Here is a 19,799-nt window from a genome sequence, read left to right as displayed (position 1 = left end):
GTGACCTTTTGTGCTTGGCTTCTTTCATTTAGCATAATGTTTTGACATCCATCCAAGTTGCATCATGAATCAGTCCATCCTTTCCTTTTCATGGCTAAATAATAATCCATTGTTTGTCTATATTAAACCCTGCTTATATAACCTGAAAAAGTGAGTGACAGCTATCCTTTCAGTACCCTTTAGCATGTAGTAGTCAAGTGCCTGGATCTTGGAACCAGGTTGGGTTTGAATCAGTTTCCTCATTTATCAAATGGAAATAATACCGCCTATTAAGTACTTTGAACAGTGCCTGGCATATCTTAAAGCTTTGAGCCAGTGTTCACTATCATTATGACACATCTCATTCCATAAGATAATGACGAATCTGCACACACACTAAATCATAATGTACAGCATCTAAGAGGAAGCTAGTTGAACAGATGGTTCAACTTTGGAAATATTCATTCAGAAATATTGATTACATGCCTCCTGTAACATGCGAGCACTCAGAACTCACAGTTTTAGCGGGATGAGCAGACAACAAGAAATTAAACAAAGAGATAATCACAAAAGCTAAGTGCCATGAAGGAAATAAACAGGGCGGTAAGTTAGAGAACAACATGGGGGTCCAGGAATTTTCACTAAATAATTTTTTTGAAAATATATTGAGATCAAAACTAGTCTTTGACACTGAACCAAATATTATGCACCTAAGCGCGTGGCTGACTGTATTCTTTCAGGTCTAGAACGTAGAAACACACTGCATATGAACGAAAATGTTTGCTCGCCTCATGTTTCTGGAAGACACTAAGATGCTGGGCTGGCCCCTGGGCTAGGGTTTTGATGTCCTTTTGATCTAATCAGTAATCAGTCGATTCAAACAGATAGACAGGGTTATTTTTAAAAGATCAGTTTTATTGAGTCATATTCCTATAATTCCAGACTTCCCATCACTTACCTATTAAAAAAAGGTTTGAAAAATTCATATACTGTCTATATAAATATATATAATTTGTGGGTTTTCAAATTTTTATTTCATATGAAACCAAACAAAAATTGTTTCAACTGATTAACCTATTGCTCCTTTTGTGCTCCATAAACCTCAAAAGCAGCACAAGTTGTAGCATTCTAGAAGTACTCATAAAAAAAAAAAAAAATCAGGGCCATTTCCTTGCACAATTCCAGGGGTATCAGTCACACTATAGTATATACAGTGAGCTCCTGTGTGACTCTTTCTACTTGAGAGCAAGACAAATGGCAATTTTTAAACCATAGTCTGAATCGCCTGTGCTTTTTCTAGGTGAAAACATCACCTTTATAGCCAAAGTCAAGGCTGAAGACCTTCTTAGAAAACCTACTATCAAGTGGTTCAAAGGAAAATGGATGGACCTGGCCAGCAAAGCTGGGAAGCACCTGCAGCTGAAGGAGACCTTCGAAAGGCAAACTCGGGTATGGCCCCGACTCCTGGCACAGGAGCTTGGCTAACTCATTCCTTCTGTGTGGGTAAGGGGTCATGTTCACGTTCAGCTTTGAGAGATTTTAGTTCCAGAAAATTCTCTGGATTTATCGTTTCTGGTGTCTACACTCTATCGTGCTTATCCTGCTGTGTCCAGGGGATGTGGGGCACATTGACCCCACCTCTATTGAGAGAACTATACTGGAATCTCCAGATACAGACATGTCTTTAAGGCAATGCTGAGGAATTTGGAAACTAAGTGAAATGTGATGGCATCTTTCTGTTGGCAAGGAAGGGCTGAAATGTGTCCGGATGCATTTCGTTGCAGGTATATACATTCGAGATGCAGATCATCAAGGCCAAAGAGAACTACGCAGGGAACTACAGATGTGAGGTCACCTATAAGGATAAGTTTGACAGCTGTTCATTCGATCTTGAAGTACACGGTAAGAGAGCCTTCTTGTCTGGATAAATGTGATGTCTTTTTTTAATGGAGTGTGAGGAGATGGAAGAGAAGAAGGTCATTCAATACTATGAAATTTTGGAAATAAAGTTTCCTTTAAAACTGTGTGTTTCTGATTGTGGCAGTCTCAGCAAGCCTGCTGAATTAAATTGTTATGAGACCAGTTATTAATGGAATTTGGGGATTTTACTGCCAAATTATCTCTTGCTATCTATATTCCATGCTATCTATATTCCAATAGCTATCTATATTCCAATAGATCCATGCTATCTATATTCCAATCTCTCAGATAAGGGCTGTTGCCATTTTTTGCTGCTACTGAACGTACCAGTTTCGTTGGGTCCACTTATTCCCACGCAGGTTTGGGGATAAGTTAACATGGTACAAGGATGTCAAGATACTCAGGGGGAAGGCAGGATTTCTCTTAGAAGCATTAACATCAGATATGGAAGTTCTCCATCCACATGCTCTATGTACTGCTCAGAGTGAATTTAATAAGGATAAATGTAAAGTCGTACATGTAGATTGGGGAAAAAAACACTTCACTAAGTATACAAAGGGAAAGTTAACCTGGCAGCTAAGATCACAAACTTAAGAAGAATCCAAAGTGTGATATAGCTACAAAAGGCAAAGCTGGTATAATTTAAAATTGGGCCATTACAAGTATTATGGAATCTGAGTTAAGGAAATGCTACTACTCTCTGCAACATGCTACTTATTCCACATTTGGAGTAATGTCTCCAGCCATTAGCACCGTACCTAGGGTCCCTTCTGGAGTAGGGTAACCAGAAGGGTGGGAAATTCAGAAACCACACCCTATTCAGCTTGAATGTGTGGCTGAAGGAGGTCGGGCATATATGACTCATTGTAAATAGAGGAAACTGTCACACAGAAGAAGGAAAAGGTCTTTTTTTATGTGTTTGGGATGTGTTTAGGTAGATTAGAATCAAAAGGTGGAAATTATGAGGTGAATTTTGTCTTAAGATTAGATGAAACTCTTTCATCAAAGCTCTGTAGATACAACAGAAGGTTATGAAATTCCCATTTGAGAGATGTCAGGCAAAGGCTACATGATCATGGGTGAACGTGCTGTCGAGATTTCTGTATTAAGGAGGGATCTGGTCCTGGTCAGCACTTCTTCAACCTGGCCAGGCATCTCTGAGAATCACTTGAAGGGCTTTTTAAGAATATTGATTTTTTTTTTTTAAGTTCATCAGGTGATCCTGTTGGGCAGGCAGGTGGAACGATAATGGGCTAAGGTAACTTCTAAGGTCCTTTCATTGACTCTGTGTGAAGTAGGATAAGTTATGGTATCTCGGCAGCTCAGGCACCCAGGAGTAGAGCCAGCCCCATTTCATTTGGCTTTCCTTCCATCTGAAGAATCCCCACAGCCTGGAAAAGAACTAAACACAAAACAGCCTTCTTAATGGTATTTATTTTTATTGTTTTCTTTTCTTTCAAAGAATCGACCGGGACTACTCCAAGCATTGACATCAGATCTGCTTTCAAGAGAAGGTAACTTCAAAAGGGGAATCTAGGTAGCTCTTGTATAACACAAAAGTGGAGGATTTTCAAAACACACTTTTCCTTCCTCTACCCTCTATTATTCCAAATGAGAACAAATCTTTTCACTGTAGTTTAACATATTGTATATTCAAAGTTAGTGTTCTAGAAAAGCCATGGGGTTAAGGCCAAATCAAGTATGTACTGATCATTCCTAAGAATATTCTTGTTATGGTGAAGCTTCCATTTTTGCAGGTTTCATAGTTGCCTTATAAATACACAATTTCAATATATTCATACGTGGCTTCTTCCTCAATTGAATTAGTTCCCATCAAATGGCCAAGACAGATAGATATATAAAGATACACACCTTATATAGCATCAGTTAAGTAATGTCAGAAACTTATATTGCTTTTCATTTAGAAATTATTTATGGAGCTATTAAACAATGTATCCAGAAAGCCACAATTAAATAGCTACTTACTGAAGTTAGCACTATTTAAGTATTTAATTATCTAAAATGAAAGACCACTGATTTCATTGGAATAAAAACTACTGTAGAAAGGCAAATATAGATACCTATTTGATTTATTTTGCAACTGCCAAGGCTGAAAAATCAGAAGGTCAAGGAAGAAAAATGAAAAAAGAATTCTAGTCTATGAGAAATGTAACTAGCCCCTTCTTGCCTTTATCTTCTTCCTTACTTAATTCTTCCGTAATATAAACTCCTAAATGAGAGCAAATGTTTTGTTCTTCCTATGACTAAATCCACATACAGTTTTGTAGAGTAAGGAAAGTCTTCCAAAACTACTACAAAACAATGATTTGTTCTATAATTAAAAGGCACATTTTCCTTCCTGAATTATGAATAAATAAAAATTTTAATTACTTTAAAAAGATATTTAATATTACTTGATCAGTCAATTAGTATTTTTTTAAAGTCATAATTTTCAAATCCTTTTAGTGTCCATACACCTTCCATTCACCCCATGGTCAGCAAACGCAGAGGTCAGAAACTATGCTCATATCACGCACGACTGTATTTTAGGAGAGAGAAACATAATCTACCAAATTTTGTGCTTTAAAGAAATAGAAATGTGTTTATTTCAAAAGGTCTTCTCCAAATACTTGCTATTAAAGAAATTTTAAAAACACATTATTTGAGTTTGATTTGTATGACTTACATTTTATACACACTGTTTTTAAACCCACAGACTCTTTCCTTAGAAACCATAACTAACATTTGTAAAGAGCAGGAAACAAAATCTTCATTAAAAAATTAAACAAGTAAGTAAACATGTAGTGCCATAGTAAGTGTTAGCTCTATAGTTTCTATTTAGAGTTTATAAGAAATCACAAAGATGGCTGCATGCCTAATTTAAGATGCATTTCTCAACAGGAAAGCATTTAAAACTTTTCTAATAAAGGGCCCAACAATTCAAAGACAAATTTTTGAAGAATTCATTTTACATGGCATAACTATCAACAAGAAAATGAAAATCTTATAATGATTTCCCTTTAAAACAGAAAGGAATGCATCTTTTAAAAAGCTCTGCACTAGCTCCATTTTTATATTATATTGATATCACATTATCTGATTCATCTATTGGTGGACACAAAGAGGTTACCTTTGAATATAAGCTTTGTACTTATATATTTGATACTGGTACACTTTGCCCTCTAAGCCAATCTCTGTTTGACTTGGGTAACAGAGATCAGCAAAAGTCCTTTGCTTTTTCACACAGGTATGTTTCTAGAGCACCCCCCAACTTGCAAAAACAAAGTACTTTGTGTTGTTTGGCAAAAGTGCATTTGTGTTACTTCGTTTTAACACAAATCCAAGCCTTTTTATATATGCAATCTACAAAAAAATGTGTCTTCTGAAATCGTAGAGTAACACAAGCTCCTCATGGTCACTTTTCCACAAGTACATACTCCAAGATTTTTAAATGTCACTTGTGTGAAAAGAAATAGTTTGTGTTGATGTAGTCCCATGACTTGTGTGCTGATACAAAATTGCATATACGTTATATGTAGAGTGTTTGGGGGAAACTGTTGGGGATATATCTCAGCATTAAACCCAGATTTGCTTTTCTTTTGTTAATGACAGTGGAGAAGGTCAAGAGGATGCAGGGGAACTTGACTTTAGTGGTCTCCTGAAACGTAGGTGAGAACCAAGTGATGGAGTGAGGCGCTGTGGCCTGGAAATCTTAGATACCCATTCAGTGAAGTCAAGTTTAAAGTAGATATGTTTCAAAGAATTTCTCATTTCTTACAATGTGTTTTGCTTATAAAATATAACAGAGTCGACTAAGAAAGAGACAAACAACTGTATACTAATATACAATTTTAGCTGATGCTTTTAAATTTTCTTTTTAAATATTTTATGAGTCTTTGCATATTTTCTTAGTTGGGGATGAAGAGATTGAAAACTGAGACGGAAGACTTACATACCTAGAAACCTCTGATTTCTCTCATTTCAATCATAATTCCCTGTGATGATTGAACAAATAAAGCCTCTATTCGCCTGCCTTTGAAAATTGACCAAAAATCATTTTGACAATTTTAGTAGAAGTTTCTGCAGGTATATATATATATTTTCAGACTTACTTTAATATAATATTTATGATTTACTGTATTTCATCAAATTTAAGATACCATTTATTTTAAGATATAACTATATTTTATAATCATTAAGCAATAAGATTGCTCCAAATAGTTTATTATGATACACTATCAATTATTAGACATGTCCTTCTTTTAGAGAGGTTTAAAATGTCAAAAAAATGTACATTTTAGAAGAGATAAAATACGGTAGTAAAATGGAAATAAATATTTAGTGATATCACTCATGCTCCCTTAATATAGTTCTCTCTTGCAATAAAATTTCTATAATTCATTATGGATATTTAGCACATAACCATTTTATAGTATTTCTATCCATATATTGGCATATATAATCATATTATATGTAATTATACCTATAAAGTTATACTTATTTAGATATTTAATGCAAAAACAAAAAAAAAATTATTTTTCCTGTGATTGTTTTTATCTAGCAAATTTGCAAATTAACAGAGTAAAGCTACAATTCTAAATTAATTATAAATAATAATTATATTAGTTTTTGTTTATGGTTATTTATGCTTGCTATGGTTACTAAAGGAACATAGTATAAATATGCTTCACAACAAATTACAACAAATTACAGTGATAACTGGACTTGTGGTTATTCTCAGTTTAGTTGGATGACTTTATTCAAGTTCCAATGAATGAAAAATTTACTCTAGTGCTAAGTATTTACTTTGAGAACAAAATATTAACGGATGCAATTTATTAATTACCAATGGATATTAGCCAATCAATAGACCTTGGCAGTATCGAATACATTTTTCTTCCTTTGGATACTTCAAATAATCATTAGTATCAATAATATTTATTTAATTCCCCAAATTTATTTAAAGCAATAGAATATGAAGTGACCTTAAATGAGCTTCACTCCTCATTTTACAGGTGAAAAACCAGGGACCAGAAATGTTGAGTGACTTACCCCAAGTCACAAAGCTAGTTAAGGTAGGGCGGGGACCTAAATCTAAGTTTCCTTTTCTGAGTCAGCTCACTGCCTATGGCTCCATATAAGAAATACCACTCTGAATTCACATCAGAAGCTGATGCTTCGGTTTATAACATAAATTGACACTTTATGAAGACAAGAGAGTTTTTTTTTCCTGTAATTATTAAGACAACCAGGAAAATACTCAATGTTTTCTTTATGTAGAATATAATGTTACAAGCGATGTGAAGGAAACGAAATTTAGTGCCTTTAACTACCTGGCACACAGAAAGGTATGAATACATATTTACAGAACAGAAAAGGAACGTAGAGGTAAAAAAACGAATTTGAGTCTCAACTCTTGCATTTACTAATTACATGGCTTTGATCAAATTATATATCCTCTCTGAGATTTGGTTTCCACATTTGTAAATGTAGAGAATGAAAACTACTTTATAGAACTATTATGATAATTAAATTAAATGTAAAAGGCTTGCCTCATAGTAGATGTCAAATATTCGCTTTCACCAAAAATGTGACATATTCCTTTGAAGAGCTTATATTCGTAGAGACAACACACACACACACACACACACACACACACACACACACACCCCAATCAATCAGCTAATCAAATGTGATATAGTAGATTATTAAATGCCATGTTCTGATTAAAAAGGAAAAAGAAAGAAAAAAGAACAGATTAGTTCTACCAGTCATTTGCAGAATAAAAGAAATCGTCTAATTAATGGTGAAAATGACTGAAGAAAAAAATGACTAGAAAACATGGGCAGCCAATACGTCTCCAGTTCTCATTTTCTTTACATCCTCTAATTATGGTTTTGACTCATAATTAGATTGTTGTTAATATAAGAGTATATTCATTTAACATATACTAATCCACCAATATAACTTGAGAAATCATTGTGTTTTCCTACTAATTTATGAATTGCATATGTTTTCATTGTGGTAATGACACATGATTACCATTTCTACTTCTCTAAGAGTGTGTGGTAAAATCTCTATCTGAATAAGTATCATTACAACCAACATCTCCATACAATAAAAGACCTCCCTGCCCTGAACAAAACCAGCATATTTCAAAGAGACATTAGCTAAGTCAGAGTAAATATTTGGAACGTTATTTTGTTACGGGATTGGACCTATATAAACACATAAAAGTTTTATTCTACATAAAATTTCTATAACTCTTTTGTATTTCACTAGGATCTTCAAGTTATAGAAATTTTGATGTAGATGAAAGTACTGTGAATGTTATATAAGTCAATCCCAGTGCTTGGAATGGAATTGCCTATAGAAATTTGAATTTTTCTCCCTACTCTAAATTAACGTTGCCACGCAGATAGGGCCATTTGCAGCCACCTTGGTAAGAAACGATATGTTCTAGATGTATTAAAGAAATGCTACAGGTGAAAGGAATAGGCAAATGGTCTTCAGTGCTCATACACAAAATTCAATATAATTAAGAATGTGGTAGAATGGGGTATATTTTGGTGCTTTAATGAAAAAAATGGTGAGGGTAATCAGTTTTATGAATCTACCAACAAAATCTGAGAAATCACTGAAAATGATGATCTTTATTACTGGCTTTCATCATATAAATCTTCACCTCATGGATCTACGTATGCCTCATTGTTTGACTTGTGACTCTTTTTAGCTGTTTTAATCTAGTTTGGTATCTTTAAATCCTTTCATCGATGTTAGAAGGATACTCAAAATGCATATGTGCGTAATTCTTCTTGGCTGAAATACAAATTAAACACAATGTGTGGAATGGCATAATTGTACAGTTTGGGGACTATATTGAGGCTGGAGTGTGACAAAATTGAGCATTAATAAAGTGGGCCGAGGAAATGCCAACAGAGAATATAAACATATGTACATACATACACATTTTAATTGCAATTCTCTAAGCCTTCCTACAAAATACTTAAAAGATATATCTGAAATTTAAATTGCTTTCAGGCAGCAGATATAGTAGAGCTAGCAGATCTAGCAAATTATTACCAATATTCCAAATTCAGGACAATTTTCTTAAGCATTTCAATTTTACCACGTTAATAGAGGGTATCATTATTTCAGTGAGGTGAAGATAATACTTATGTTTTGAGTTTTTAAAAGGCACATTTTCCTTATGGTGTTGTCCAGTCCTTCCCACAAAGGTTACTGATGGACCAATGACCTCTCACTTTCTTCCACTTTCCAGATCAGCATCCTTTTCTACTGGGCAGAAAGACTTACATGACTGTGAAAATTAAATATTCAAAGGCATCCTTGATTAACTTCACCCTAAACTTTAAGTTAATATTTATATTCTCCCCTTCCCCATGGTTATAATCCAGCATTTCCTCAAGAAACTCTAAAACAGGTGTAATTCATGTGACAATGCAAACATATGGAATCCATCATTTGCTAACTTGATAGCATGAACTTGTTTGCACACTGATGTTTGAGATGTGTTGACCAGTTTTCCTAAAATATTATATCCAAATCAGCATTATTACACTAAGTAGTCACTATAATATTTCCAAATTAACCTGATAAAAAGTCAATTAAGCTTAAACAAAATCAGAACTGGTTAGCCAGTGAAGGAAATCAATTTAAATTATATTTTGCATTTGCACTAAGGTTCTTTCTCTAAAGAGTGTTTATTCCTGAGTTCTTGTTTCATTTTTTTTTTTTTTTTTGGTTTTAAAATAAGGGCAGACAAATGTACTTTAAATCTTATATATTTTTTAGTTATATATGTTCTTTATATGTTCTATAGGTTCTTTAGTCAGTAATCAAAAATTATACTAAGAAGTTACTTTCCCCTAGTCCATGGAACCCTTAGCCATTTGCTTTAAAGTTTAACATTTATATCTATATAATTGACCCCCAACTTGCTTCCCAAAAAGTTGAAGACTGCACTTTAAAATGAAATATGAAAAAATTTTTGATCTCATTCTTCTTTTCCCGACAATTTAGAAAAACATTTTTTCTTTTAAAAAAAGCATATGTATCTACAAAAATCATATGAAAAACAAACCAGCCAAAGAAACCTCTCGTGGCAGTTTTAAATATTCTTTGCATTAAAAAGAAAAGAAAAGAAAAGAAAAAAAACAATAAAAAGTGGGTTAATGTACACATTTACTAACATGGTAAGAAAAATACTGCTTGCAAAAGTCAAAGATCTGGAGTATTGTATTTGTACTGTCTCCATGTATAGATAGCTAGTGTGTGTACACCAATGAAGGTAGAAAAGAGAGCGTTATTCTTTCATAGTTCAATATTTAAAACTTCTAGTTCTAAATATGCTTTTCAAAATTATTTCTATACCCAGAACCAGATGAAAACTGACCTGTAAGTTCCTCAAACATTTACCTTCTATTTATGCTTTCAAGTTGAAAAGAAGTAAAAATAACTTCAGAATATTTCGTGATATTCTCTTCTCCCTCTAATATTGTTTTTCACTAGGAAAACGAGAATGTTAATGTAAATGCACGTAACTGATCTTTAACTATTTGGAAGTTTCACTGAAACTTCAAGCAAAGCAAGACTTTCTTTTCAGCTTAAGTACTCAAGCACTAAACAGCTTTTAACACTGAACCGAAAAATTCCATACCATACATCAACCCTTGTCTTTAAGGGCTAGTGGGCAGCTACTAAACTAGACGATGGTTCTCCCCGGTTAGGGAGGTGAAGCAACAGGAAGAAGAGCCCGAGATAGACGTGTGGGAGCTGCTGAAAAATGCTAACCCCAACGAGTATGAGAAGATCGCCTTCCAGTATGGCATCACCGACCTTCGCGGCATGCTCAAGCGTCTCAAGCGCATGCGCAGAGTGGAGAAAAAGAGCGCAGGTGAGCGCGCCCGGGAGCGTGGCTGCGGGAGCCGCGTCCTGCGGCCCGGAAAGAAGTGACCTTGAACCTCAGCTGGTGATCCTCTTTCTCCCTGGTTTGGGGTGGGACTGGATGAAGTAGGATTTGCAGGGGTTACGCTTCTCTTGGCTACCTTTGGCTTCAGGTGAACGGAGTTTGCTTCCTGCACAGCACTGGCTATGCAGGTAGGTAGCAGACAGCTCCTAAAGGTTTAAGATAACAAAGGAATTACATTAAAGTATTATCATGGTATCAGATGGGTACTAAATTTCTTGGGAGATCACTTCGTAAGTTATACAACTGTCTAATCAATATGTTGTAAACTGGAAACCAATATAATATTGTATCCTGGCTGGAATTGAAAAAAAAAATTTAAACAAAGTATTAACCACATACAGCATATAATGGAATATTAAAAATTCCCACTGTCACTGGGAATTTCTCAGAGACCCCTTTCTCCAGCCTCTACATTTCACTCTCAAATTCTTGATTCTTATTTTGGCTGAGTAGATTCAATGTCTGTTCCTTTTACCATCATATTCTTGCACCCATTTGATGATGCATGGGGAACTCACTTCTCACATCCAATAAGATTATCAAAGTGTTTTGTGAAATAGATATGCTATTCCCTGGGGATCTAAAGTGAATGCAGTTTGTTGTGGTTTTAATACCTTTAAAAAATACTTTGAGATGTTAAAATTGAAAATTAAAATAAAAAGATATTTTAAATTGATCATTAGCTCTTCAAAGTTTCGTGCACTTGGTCATTGTCAATTATTGGTTTTATGGCACATCAAGTTAACATAGCAATCTTATTATAGGTTGTTAATGGTCAAATAAAATTTTAAAAATCTCACCACCTCTTTTTAAACCTCTCTGCAAACTGGTTGAGAAATGGCCCCAGAGAAATATAGAAGTGTTTTGTTTTTGTTTTGTTTACATAACTCAACCATGTCTACTATCTCAGACTCCTGAACTTTTATTTCTGAAAGGTGTCTGAGACCGTGAGTCACAAACTTGTGAATTCTAAGGTGTGGAGCCAGATGATATCTCTTTTCCACCCCTGCAAAAGCCTTTCTTATTCTTATCGCTTAGCTCTCCCTGAATTAATGTATGTGATAGATAACTTTTTTAAAAGCTAGTGTTTATTTTATCTTGCTAAGACATGAGGAAGTGAGCTCATTTAATCAATAATATAATAAAGCTGGAATGATGGAAATGCAAGTGTGACAATCTCACAAGGTATTCCACACTTATGGGTATTTTCCAAACTGTCTAAATGAGAATTATTATCTTTGAAATCTGAAAAAAAAAAAAAGAAATAAAAAAAGAAGTTAATTACCTCTGTTTAGAATCCTTCAAAGACAGTATTTTTAAAAAACCACTATGTTCTATGTTATTTAAAATATTTTAAAATCTTGAGTTTCTAACTATATTTATAAGGGTGTCTTTAAAATGCCACTATTTGGGCAAATATCCACAGTACAAAAACTCTGATAAACCTACCATTTCAATTAGTCAAAGGCATTCAATTTAATCTTATGAGTCCTTGAATTTACCTCGTAAATTCCATGGTAGAAAACTATCTGTGACACAGAAGAAATACGAAGGTAATACCAATGATCCTAACTGTAAGCATGCTAGGAAGACAAGCAAATTCAAGTGCAATTTCATTTGGATGCTTTATATCATACATTCCCTAAAGCATTAGGACATTTTAAAAGCCTTTTCAGTAATTCTTTTCTTAGGTTTTTTACAAAGACATGTGGCTTCTCTATAAATTTTTAAACCATCTTATTGTATATAAATCAACAGGATTCTAAAATGTAAATGACAATTTGGAAGGTTCTTAATTTTTTTCTTCTCCAAGTCTCAATTTTTTATTTTATTGTAGGTTCTCATACATATATTGACTATTATATGTATACACACACATAATACACACATATTAATGTAGTTTTGTTTCTTCTCTCTATTAGCTTTTGCAAAAATTCTTGATCCAGCATATCAGATTGATAAAGGAGGCAGGGTAAGGTTCGTTGTGGAACTGGCAGATCCAAAGTTGGAGGTGAAATGGTATAAAAATGGTCAAGAAATTCGACCCAGTACAAAGTAAGTGGGCTTTGCAAATAATCAGTGATAACTGTATAAGTCAAACAGTAGTTCAACTTCAATTTTTTTTTATGAATGGAAGTGCTTTTTAGTTCAATATTTATAATGCAAAATTATATGGAGGGAGAGTAAAAACTTTTCTTGTATTTTGAAACAATTAAAATTATAGGACTATATAAATTAAACCTTGTTTTGTGTTTTAATTCTATACAAACTATGTCAGATGATCATCAAATACAATTTTTTGTCACTATAGGTTATATGTGATTATTTCAGAGCATTGCTGATCTTCCAATTTTTTAAAATAAAATTTTGAAAAAAATTGAAATACATATTTGATATACCAACTGGGAATCATACCTTATAATTAGATAACTTTTGTTTTTCCAGAGTAGCATCTAAAGCCTGTGTTTTATTATTTGTTGGCTCTCGACTGGCTCTCGGCCAAATAAAGGAGACAAACTAATCCCTGATGTCTGATGGTATCGCTAGTCTATTATGAAACTGCTTTACAGAGATCCTTCTCAGCCTGAGAGATTTTCAACTCCAATATATTTTTTTAAGTTAATAGGAGCCACATGCATATTTATAAAAGACTTTAATCCTGAAAATCTGTCACTTCTGTAGTACAATTAGGTGGCTTCCAATTTCCTAATGTGGTCATGCCTACAAAGTGACTTTGTGATGATAACATTTGGATCTGGTAAAATACTCTTGAATGTGACCTGAATTTACCAAAAACATAATGTTACTTGGTTATCTTTATGTAGAAAATATCTAGTGTTTTATTCTTAAAGTCTTCAATTTGAGAATTTTCCAAAAGAAATCTTTTTTCTTTAGTCCATTATAATGACCTAATATACCCATCCACGATCCGGGTCACAGATAATTAAATTGTGCAATCTTGGTTTTTAGTTTTTTGTTTCCAAATATTGAAATATTTTCTTAGTAATGGTAACTGTGATATGATAACATTAGTTCTTAAGCTCATTTAAGACAATATCACATTCTATAGAATTACTGTCTATATGAGTGATTAAGTTCATATTCTTGCTTAAATTGTATAATCATTTATTAACCCCCCCAAAATCTGTGTCATTGGGCTAGGCAAAGAGTGTAATCAATAAATCAAGCCTCTGTTCCCCTACAAAGTAAATGAATTAGTCATTTTTAAAAATGTACAGAACTAAAAATCTTTCTCACAACCTTAGCCAACTCTGCTTTCTAACAATGAGTTAAAATATTAAATAGAAGATATGCACGTATTGGTTTATATTTGAAATAAAAATCCTTATATAAAAGAAAATAACAAAAATTAAATATTATGTGTAAATATGCATATGTATTACATTAGGCATTATAAAGATAAAAATTGATTGCGTGTTTGATGTTTGTTAAACTATGTAAGATATGATTCATAAATGGCAGATCAAAATATCTGTCTTTCAAGCATTACCAAATTATACGCCAAATTTGTTGGCACTAAAGAAAGGAATAAAATCAAGCTCATGGATTCTATTTATTTTCCTCCTATTTAAAATAGATACATCTTTGAACATAAAGGATGTGAAAGAATCATGTTTATCAATAACTGTTCGCTAACAGATGATGCGGAGTATCATGTGACAGCTGGAGATGAGAAATGTTCCACTGAGCTCTTTGTGAGAGGTAAAGTGAAATCTTACTGTAGTCCTCTAAAGCTCATGGCTCTCCTTTTCTCGAAGGTAATAATAAAAATGAAAGTGTTAAGGGGAGCGCTTGAGCTCCAGAGAAGAGCTCTAGAAATGGTTTAGTTTGGGTGTTAGATTGGCTCTGCGTTGAAGCTTTACACTGGCAGTTACTGTGTATCCGAATTACTCTCAGGTTCATTGAAGACTAGGAAAGCTGAGAGAAGAAAGAACTGCTGAGTGAAAATGCTTGGAGGTTTTGACTTAAGAAAGCAATATTTTGCAATACAGTTATTCTAGTTATAGCTTCTGAAACCCAGCAAAATCTAAAGGATAATCTTCATTTCATACTCAGCTGATCACAAATAGATTTCTCTTGAAACCAGCTTTATAAGTAAAAGGGCATCAATGCTTGGCCCTGAGAGCTCTGAAGACTATCTTATACTAAGATATTGTGAAAAGAGCCGCAGGGTGCCCGTGAAGCCAGGGATCACGTATTTTCTTTGGGAGGTGCTCTGATTGAGACAACTCTGTAGTCTCTATCATTCATCTAGAACCAGAATCAAAGAATTTTAGTGGAATAGGTCCTCCTACATCAGAAATGTCTACCTCCTGGCATCTTATTTGCTAAAAGAAGGGTGTTTGATACATTTTGTCTACTCTCTAATACAGTGATTTATTTGATTTAAAAAGTCATGAGAAAATTGGAAAAATGTACCCAGGATTGCCATCTGTTCATTTTGCCAAGAAAAGTAAAAACAAACAAACAAAAAAATCCCACCCACTATCACCATCTAATCACATGGTATGATACTTTCTTACCGTTGGTTTTTCATCTGTGAAGAAACCCAAGGTCATAAGTCAGGTTTGGGACATTTAATGATTCTGATTTTCTCTTTTTTCACACTAGAGCCTCCAATTATGGTGACCAAACAGCTGGAAGATACAAATGCTTACTGTGGGGAGAGAGTGGAATTAGAATGTGAGGTGTCTGAAGATGACGCCAATGTGAAATGGTAAATAGCTTTCCTGAGGTTGGTTCATTTAGTAGACACACAAATAAAGTACCTTCATAGTTTAGATAACAAGAAATTGCTTTTACAGACAGGAAAAAAAATTTCAATCTCATTTGTGTTAATAGAAATAGGAACTAAAACTATTCTAACATACTGGGTTTTTGGTTTTTTCACCTATGAAACAGAAAAAAGATCCAGAAATATATATTGGTAAGGATGTAGGGAAGTAGGCACTTACTAATAAATGGATGGCTCAAGTTTGCCCAGATCTATTTAACCCCAAAGCCCATGTATGTTCTTCACCTCTATACCATGCTGCTTCTCATTATGCCTGCCATATTATCAATTTACATGGAGAAATATACTTTTTCTTTTCATTTTATTCTGGTCAATTTATTGTTATAGTTCCTAAGAAAAATATTTTAGACTGAGAATCACCAATTACTTTAAAAATCAACAAGAATTTTTTTTTGTCAGATGGGAAGTGTTTTCTCAAGTTCTTTGTGAGTAACCTCAAAATTAAAGACTAGAAAATTCAGAATCCTAAAATGAAATGCTTTGTTGAGAAATATAGCAAATTACATAGCAGGAATCTGTAGTGACTGGTACAGAGTAGGTTGTTCATTTTAATCTAGAATCATAGCTATCTTTAAAATGTATTAAAATGTTATACTCACTAGTGTTATGTCAAAAGCCCACATATGGGTAATATCTACTTTTAGCATCATCATCTAATTGATCTTTAGTGGAAAGAGGGCTTATGTTCTTTTAATGTTATTTTTAAGACATTTGTTATACTATTAATCTATTTATAGATTTATTTATACATTTTTTAATGCACCAAATAGTTCTTGAGTGTCTGATATCTGCCAGACACCCTGCAAGACACTGGAATATAGGAAGAATAAGACCGATAAGTTTTGTCTCCTGAAGGGTCTTTTATAAAAAAAAATTTTTAATAATCTATTTTAACCTAGGTTTAAGAATGGTGAGGAGATCACCCCTGGTCCAAAATCAAGATACAAAGTTAAAGTTGAGGGCAAAAAACACATTTTGATCATAGAAGGAGCAACCAAGGCCGATAGTGCAGAATATTCTGTAATGACAACAGGAGGACAATCATCCGCTAAACTTAGTGTTGGCTGTAAGTAAGACTTCCTTGGATGTCTTCCACATTGGCTTGCTAATGGCATTGCATTTGTTCATTCAGTTTCAGGAAAGTTTCAGTCTCTTTGATCTCTTGCGACAATTTTAAATACGTAAAATTAAATTCCCTTCTAGCTGAGTGTCTATGTCATATCAATCAGGATCTGTGAGAAAAGAACCAACTATTCAATTTAACAGTAGGGCACCAATATTGGGAAGGAAGTACAAAAATTACCTTGCCAGACAAGTTACCCAAATGTTAAATGATTAATAAATACTACGTGAATATGGCCCTTTACCTTGAAAGAGACCTGAAATTTGTTTTTGGATGTGATTTCAGAAGTTTTGCAGCTTGTGAGCTATTGTGGAGTGGTGGACAGAGGTTATTTGTAATTGAATGGATAGTAGTAATTTCAGATGTACATGGGTGTGGCTCATATCACATGGGTGAACTGAAGTAGCTGGTAGATGTTCGAGGTACATTTGTGTGTTTTGTGCAGTCCTAGTTGGCTCAGTTCAGCTGAATACAGTTTTCTGGATTCACCTAGTCTTATGAATTAAATCATGCATAATTAAACATTAAATATGTGTTATGCTCCATGTGTCCCCTAATATATCAATTGCATTGGAACAAATTCTCATTTTCAAAACAAGCATTAATAGCAAAACTGACTGTATCATTGTGAAATGACACCATTTTGGTCTGTCTGGATTGGGTTTGGCACTTATAACCATCTATTATTTCTGTAGTGAAGCCTCTGAAGATATTGACACCTCTGACTGATCAGACTGTAAAACTTGGAAAAGAAATCTGCTTGAAGTGTGAAATCTCTGAAGCCATACCAGGAAAATGGACTAAAAATGGCCTACCTGTTCAGGAGAGTGAGCGTCTGAAGGTTGTACACAAAGGAAGGTAAACAAGTTGGATGATCCATAAGTCAGAGCTGGTCCCCATCTCTACTTTCTCCACTTCCAAAATTACATATTTGGCAAGGATGTTTGGAAGGTAGTCATAGAGAGAGGATCTATCTCTGGTTCTTTGCTTCCAAATAGCAAAAGCATATGATTTCCCTGTTGTACATCATGTCTTACCTGTGATCTTGGCTCTGCATCTAACAGTAGGGTGTTTTGTCTATTAAAAACCCACTGATTCTTTCCAGGTAAATATGAGGTTAGAGGAATAATACTAAATTCTAGTTGAGGAATTGGTCGAATTGGATTAACTATCCCTAACCAATGCATGTCACAAGAACTTTCCAGAATTTGGGAGTGGGGGAGAGGAAAGGGGTATAATATCCTAAAATCCAGTAAAGATCTAGGGCAGGGGTTCTTAAACTTGATCCATAGATCTTGAAGAGGTCCCGGATGAACTTCAGGGGTCCTCATAAATCCTCCGAAATTTTAAGCAAATTCTGTGTGTATAAAAATATTTGAATTTCTCCAGAGAGTATTCATAGTATTTATCAGATATTCACTGGTTCATGTCCCCAGTAAAGTTAAGAAGTATTACTCTTAGGTTTGGTATATAAAGCCAAAGTCAAGATTATTCTTGGTAATTTCTTGAATCTTAAGTATGGCATTAGTGAGGTGTTATCTTTTAGCCTTTTTTTTATTATTGTTTTTTCTTTTTTTTAAATTAAGTTTATTGGGCTAACATTGGTTAACACAATTATATAATTTTCAGGTGTACATTATAATGTCATATCTGTATATTCTATTGTGTGTTTACCACCCAAAGTCCAGTTTCCTTTAGCTACAGTATATTTGATCCCCTTTATCCACTTCGCCCTCCCCCTACCCTCCTATATTTGACCCCCTATAGCCTGTCTACCTCTCCCCTCCTCCCCCAACCCCTACCCTCTGGTAACCATTAGTCTATAGTCCATGTTCATGAGTCTGTTTGTTCGTCCTGTCTATTTGGTGTTTTTAGGTTTACATTCCACCTATAAATGATATCATGTGATTTTCAATTTTTTCTGTCTGGCTTATTTTGTTTCATAAGATTATTTCAAGGTCCGTCCATGTTGTTGCAAATGGCAGTATTTCATCTTTTCCTATGGCTGAGTAATATTCCATTGTATATATGTACCACAGCTTCTTTAGCCAATCATCTATTGGAGGACACTTCGGTTGCTTCCATTTTCTGGCACCGTGAATAATGCTCCTATGAACATCAGTGTGCAAATATCTTTTCATATATGGGTTTTCAAGTCTTTGGGGTAAATACACAGTAAAGGGATTGTTGGATCATACGGTAGGTCAATTCTTAGTTTTTTTGAGGAAACTCCATATTGTTTTCCATAGTGGCTGTACCAATTTGCAGTGCCACCAGCAGTGTATGAGGGTTCCTTTTTCTCCACATCCTCTCCAACATTTGTTGTTACTTGTCCTGTTGATTACAGCTATTCTAACAGGTGTGAGACGGTATCTCATTGTGGTTTTGATTTGCATTTCCCTAACAACTAGTGATGCAGAGCATTTTTTCAAATATTTGTTGGCCATTTGCATGTCTTCTATGGGGAAGTGTTTGTTTAAATCCTCTGCCCATTTTTTGATTGGACCGTTTGATTTTTTATTGTTATTGAGTTGTATGAGTTCTTTGTATATTTTGGATATTAGGCCCTTATCAGAGATGTTCCTTGCAAATTTATTTTCCCATTTGGATGGTTGTCTCTTTACCTTGCTGACGATTTCTTTTGCTGAGCAGAGCTTTTTAGTTTGATGTAGTCTCATTCATTTTAGCTTTTACTTCTCTTGCTTTTGAGGTCAAAATCATAAAATCCTCTTTAAGTCCAAGGTCCCTGAGTTTCATTCCTATGTTTTCTTCTATGCATTTTATTGTTTCAAGTCTTCTATTCAGGTCCTTAATCCCTTTTGAGTTAATTCTGATGTGTGGTGATAGACAACGGTCTAGTTTCATTCTTTTGCAGGTGGCTTTCTAGTTTTCCCAGCACCATTTTTTGAAGAGGCTTTCCTTTCTCCACTGTGTGTTTCGGCTTTTCTGTCGAAAATCATTTGCCCATA

General features: G+C 34.2%; 1 protein-coding gene across 1 annotated transcript in view; it reads left to right on the top strand.

Moving 5' to 3' along the window:
* The window catches only part of MYBPC1 (myosin binding protein C, slow type), a 70,579-nt gene that overhangs the window by 13,077 nt on the left and 37,703 nt on the right, over positions 1-19,799 (top strand). Inside the window, exons 6-15 of the mRNA XM_015591446.2 lie at positions 1,280-1,428; positions 1,764-1,881; positions 3,362-3,413; positions 5,512-5,568; positions 10,650-10,816; positions 12,814-12,946; positions 14,490-14,614; positions 15,524-15,629; positions 16,607-16,773; positions 17,526-17,688. Of these exons, the coding sequence (XP_015446932.1) occupies positions 1,280-1,428; positions 1,764-1,881; positions 3,362-3,413; positions 5,512-5,568; positions 10,650-10,816; positions 12,814-12,946; positions 14,490-14,614; positions 15,524-15,629; positions 16,607-16,773; positions 17,526-17,688 (1,237 nt within the window). The remainder of the gene's footprint in view (positions 1-1,279; positions 1,429-1,763; positions 1,882-3,361; positions 3,414-5,511; positions 5,569-10,649; positions 10,817-12,813; positions 12,947-14,489; positions 14,615-15,523; positions 15,630-16,606; positions 16,774-17,525; positions 17,689-19,799) is intronic.

Source organism: Pteropus alecto, unplaced genomic scaffold, assembly GCF_000325575.1.
Source record: "Pteropus alecto unplaced genomic scaffold, ASM32557v1 scaffold94, whole genome shotgun sequence".
Lineage (NCBI taxonomy): Eukaryota > Metazoa > Chordata > Mammalia > Chiroptera > Pteropodidae > Pteropus > Pteropus alecto.
The sequence above is the reverse complement of the archived record's forward strand: the minus strand, read 5'-3'. Positions and strand labels throughout refer to the sequence as shown.